Genomic DNA, 5,208 nt, shown 5'->3' with positions numbered 1-5,208 from the left:
GGAGGGTCATCCGGAAGACTAGGAATGAAGTTAATGATGTCTGGTGGAGACTGTTGGGTTATAAGTCCGGGATTGGCGCCAAGTTTAACCCTCTTGATCTGTCGGTCCTGTCTGACAACCCCCAATTTCCTTCGCTTCTCCTTCGATATACCTTGACACGAAGCCGTCAATGTCAACTGTCCTCAGGTACCAAACACATATAGGAGCATTTTCGTCAGCGCTAACAGGGAGTAAGAAAAATCAGGCTGTGCGGCCTTTTCTTTGGTCTCTCACAGACCGTATATGCCGCCCTTGGAGAAACAACAACTGTCTCAAAGACGGTACCAACCCAATCATGTCTGCCTCAGTATCTTGGAGCCAGGACGGATGGCAGAAAAGCAGATCCCCCGTGGGGCAGCCGGACATGCAAGACTAACCCTGAAGACGTGCCTACCACTGGTGTCACACGGAGATACGAATGGACGATTCAAAGGGCAGTTTTGGCCCCAGATGGACTTGGTACGTTGCATCGATGACAGAATCCACCGGCCTACACCTCCAGAGCGGTAATACTAGGCTATGCATTTCAGTTCACTGGCTAAATACTCCCAAAACGTGCAGAACAGAGTCTAGTTACTGTCAATGGACAGTTTCCCGGACCCCTTTTAGAGGCCAATTGGGGCGATATGGTGGAGATTACCATTCACAACAACATCACGGATCCAGAGGAAGGCACCGCAATGCATTGGCATGGGTGAGTCCAGTAGCCCGTGGATACGATGGTATCCTTCCTCTTCATGCTAACGTTGAGTTCAGCATTCACCAACAAGGGACTGGTCTCATGGACGGAGTTAGTGGAATTACCCAGTGCCCTATTGTGCCCGGTGGGAGCTTCACTTACCGCTGGAAGGCCAGCACATATTGGTCAACATGGTATCATGGACACCACGGCCTACAATATGGCGAGGGCCTCTGGGGTCCATTGATAATCTACGGCCCGTCCCATGTTAAGTTTGATTTTGACCTCGGCCCTGTTACACTGTCCGACTACTATCACTACCCCGTCGAGAAGATTGCGTTGGATGCCATCTCGACTAGCAATGATCCCAACGTTTACGCCCCAAAGTCGAACAATCACCTGATAAATGGAAAAAATAGCTACAACTGCTCGTTGGCACCCGCTAACGCAACCTGCACCAACAACGCCGAGCGCGCATCTCTCAGGTTCAAGTCCGGTAAGGTTCATAAGCTTCGGCTTATCAACACCAGTGTCGAGGCCATGCAAATATTTTCCATCGACGGTCATACGCTCACTGTCACCACGATGGACTTTGTACCTGTCGAGCCTTACCAAGTGGAATACATCATTCTTGGTGTTGGGATGAGAGCTGAAGTCCTTGTCAATGGCACTGGAAATCCCAAGCAATCTTACTACATGCGGTCGAGGATTCAATGTGCTGCTACCAACACCACTGAAGCACTCGGTACAATCTATTATGATGAAACTCCAAACACGGTAGTTCCGACAACTACAGTAGTCTCAGCACTCCCTAACTTTTCCTCTACCTGTGGTGATGTAAGCTTTTTATACCCATCACATGTTTAAACATCTATATTAACTCTTACTCCTTTCTACAGCCTGATCTTCCTAAGAAGAAGCCAATCTACAAGAAAAGCGTTCCCAAGCCGGACCTTACCCTACTCTATAACATCACCTTTGGAGTGAACGCCAGTGGCAACCATCAATGGTTGATGAACAATGTGACGTTCAAGGCGGACTGGAGTCGTCCTTTGTATATTGAAGCGGCCGACGGCAACGCCAAGTATCTAAAGGATCCTTAGCATATTCTGACGACCATCCCTGATGAAATTCGCCACGTTCGCGTCATCATGAACAACAATTTCTCTATCCATCCCATGCATATCCATGGCGGTGACTTTCAAATCCTTAGCGAATCAGATGGGTTTTACAATGGGACCATCGACTACCCCAAGAACCCGGCACGCGCTGACACGGAATCCCTCCGACGCAACGGGCATCTCATTGTACAGTTCGACGCGAAGAACCCAGGGGTCTGGAGCTTCCACTGTCACACTGCTTGGCACGCTAGCGTTGGACTTTACATCAACTTTCTGGTCAAGCCCAAAACCGTCCGGAAAAGCAAGATCCCTGACAACACAAGGGAGGTTTGCCGGGCTTGGGATAATTACAGGCAACTGAGTGGCGAAAACTCATTTCCTATTGATAGTGGACTTCGATAAAAGTACTGCCTGCGAGGAGATTTCGCTAGTGTTTTGACGGGCATGACAATGCGGGAGTCTGGTGTAAATATTCTAAACTCCGCATGCCAAGGAGTAACCACTTCCGCGGATTTCCAAGCCGATATTTTATTTTTCTTCTTTATGTCGAATAGTTGACAGTAGTTTCTACATGGTTTAAGTTACCCCTAAGAATGTCATCCGATAATGAAAGCAATACCTGTATAGCTTATAATTCAAGTAGAGCTCCAAATACAAGTAGCGTTGAAAGCGCTCGGCTTCGAGCGATTGAGCGAAAATAGGTAAAGCTAACATGGTTCAAGGCAGCATTTATGTGAGCGATGTTATTGGTAGTGCATACAAACAGTGAAGAGGCTGGCCACCTCTCTCGCTCATGCTAATGCGCGGAGGCGTCTTGTCGTTCTCGGACTCGGACCATTGTCTCCCACCCGTTTCCGACGGCTAAGAAGGTGTGCCTGATAGGAGAAAGGTTGTTTGCCCATCGATGGTGTGGGCGAATACTGGAGACCTGCATCTAGGGTACGAGGCACACTGGATCGACAATTTTTCAGGGAACGATGAAGCAGTAGGACTGGCCCGTTGTTGCGTAGTCCAGCGAGTTGCATTGTCTCTTGACATGCCTTGATTTGTACCAGTCTCCGAGTGACCTCATTTATGATTTTCTTTTTCACCGCCTTTGTAATCACATCCAGTACCCATCTTTCCAGAGATCCTTTCTGTATCCCTCGGTCAGCCGCTCGTCCTCGCCATATACCTCTTGCCAGCCGACGAAGCCACGGTCGAGGACGAAGACAGTCGGCGGATCCGTGTTTGCTGTCTCGTCGGCTGTTTCCGAAGACTTTTTCGTGGCTTTCATCCGTTCGCATTCTCGAAGGTACCGAAGGGCGGCGCTGGGTCCACGTTGCTGGGAGAGAGCGCAATGGAAGATGACGGTCTTCTTGCCTTCCAGACGACGAACGAGGGTAGGCATCATAGCTTCGAGGCTGCGAGAAGGAATATGGATGCAGCCTCTTATGTGACCGCCGATATAATCTGTTAGGAGGAAGAATATTAGCGAGATCTTCGAACAGCCGCCTCATGGGCAGAGATGAAAGGCTGACTGACCATCGTCGCGAACGTCGACCACAGCCGCTGAGGGGTTAGTTGCGGCCTGTTCTGCCAGAAGTATGGTTGAGAGCTTATCGGCGGTGATGCGCTGAAGATTTCCGATGCTCGCCATGTTGCGCGCAGAATGGTAAAGTCGCGAGGCGAGGACGTTCATCAGCCAAGTAATGATATGTGACGTTGAAGGAACTCGGTCCAAAGTTTATCGCAAAGGCCCGGACTTTAGAGCTTGGACGCGGGGCAACTTTACCCCTGCTGCCGGTAGGGAGGGAAGCATTACAGGCCATATCCTTGTCTCCAGAGACATTACGTAATCTCATTTTGCCCACCTTTCCCTTCCAGGCATATTGGTTTTCCATAGCAAAGACAAGTCGTACAACGTCTTCCAAGTTCATATTTACACTTTATGAACCCTCTCACCCTCCTCCCTCGTCGGGGTGCAATCTACTAAACCTTCCAAAGCTCAAATACCACAGTATGTACTACACAATACCGCCATCTAGGGTCACATTCGACCAACTCAAGTGTCACAAGTTAGAGCACACAGCAGGACATAGGGCAATTCAGGTCTAAAAGGCTTACTACTATGTCAAAGTGGGCGAAATGGCCGCGTGCGCTCGGGCGCAGAGTGGGGCGATCGGCCGCAAATGCGCCAGTCATTTCCCAGATGGATTTCTCCACCCAAAACAAGGGAAAATAATGATCCAAACATTTGCCTTATAAAGGGCCAATCGGCAATGGCCGCGGGCTACAGATAGCAACAGATACACTAGGAGAGCAATCAATCAACGCAAGGGTATTGATGCTAACTTACGTGCTTTAACAGCTTATTTCTATATAAGTAAAGGAATAGAAAATAGTGACCTATTTATAGTTAAGCAAAGGTAAGATGCTGTTAAATCGTAAGGATTATATAATAATTGATTAATTAATTCTGTGTTATGCTGTGTAACTATAGTAAAAATCCTATAGAAACAAAGAAATCCTCCTATTCCTTAGTTAGGAAATCCTAAGCTAATCCTAGCTATATAAATAAGTGGAATTACTAGTAAAATAGGGCTAATTTACTACCTATTTCCTAACTATTTACTATAGGTTAACTATATATTTACTACTTAATTTATATATAATTCTACTATGATTAATACCCCCCCTTAGTCTTAGTAATATAATTAATAACTATAAAGCCTATATTAAATATCTTCTATATATAGTCTATTTACTTATTAATTATTCTTTAATATCTTATATATATATTTTTCTTTATTTAGTAGTAAAGCTTTACTTTCTTATTAGCTAGTTCTTATTATTAATTTACTTTAAGGTATATATATTAGTTACTTATATTTAAATAAGCTATAAATATAGTAAATTATTATATACTAAGCGTCTTTATTAACTTATTAGCTATTACTTTAGTAGACTTCTTATATTTAATAGTAATCTAATTTACTACTACTTCTTAGTATAGCTAGTAGTTATAAATATCTATATACTATAGCCTAATTTAAAGTTAAATAGGCTTTTTAGTAATAAGCCTAATAGTCTAGGTATTATTATAGCTAATATAAATAGTTAGTAGCTATTTAATAGCTACTTACTTATTAAGTGATAATTTATTTCTTAGTTAAGTTAATAGTTAAATACTTAGTATAGTAATTAATTTATTAGTAAAAAGCGCCTCTCTTGTAGTTAATAATAGTACTAGTAATTTAGCCTTAGTAGTTAATATTATTATTATATCTTACTTATAAGCTTACTAAAAGACAAGCTATTAAATATAGTAAGATTATATATATATTAAGTAGTAAATATATAGTTAACTTATAGTAAATAGTTAAAGAG

General features: G+C 43.9%; 2 protein-coding genes across 2 annotated transcripts; one reads left to right on the top strand and one right to left on the bottom strand.

The window, feature by feature from the left end:
• Positions 1–282: 282 nt before the first annotated feature.
• Positions 283–2,241, top strand: GLRG_11334 (multicopper oxidase; the record flags this gene model as incomplete). The annotated part of the gene is made up of 5 exons (XM_008102018.1): positions 283–498; positions 606–733; positions 796–1,555; positions 1,618–1,802; positions 1,932–2,241. The coding sequence occupies 5 exons, from the start codon at positions 283–285 to the stop codon at positions 2,239–2,241; spliced, it is 1,599 nt and encodes a 532-aa protein (XP_008100209.1).
• A 700-nt stretch (positions 2,242–2,941) lies between these two features.
• Positions 2,942–3,478, bottom strand: GLRG_11333 (uncharacterized protein; the record flags this gene model as incomplete). The annotated part of the gene is made up of 2 exons (XM_008102017.1): positions 2,942–3,291; positions 3,364–3,478. 2 exons carry the CDS (start codon positions 3,476–3,478, stop codon positions 2,942–2,944), a joined length of 465 nt encoding a protein of 154 aa, XP_008100208.1.
• Positions 3,479–5,208: the final 1,730 nt, after the last annotated feature.

The sequence above is a fragment of the Colletotrichum graminicola genome (assembly GCF_000149035.1).
Source record: "Colletotrichum graminicola M1.001 genomic scaffold supercont1.84, whole genome shotgun sequence".
Lineage (NCBI taxonomy): Eukaryota > Fungi > Ascomycota > Sordariomycetes > Glomerellales > Glomerellaceae > Colletotrichum > Colletotrichum graminicola.
The sequence above is the reverse complement of the archived record's forward strand: the minus strand, read 5'-3'. Positions and strand labels throughout refer to the sequence as shown.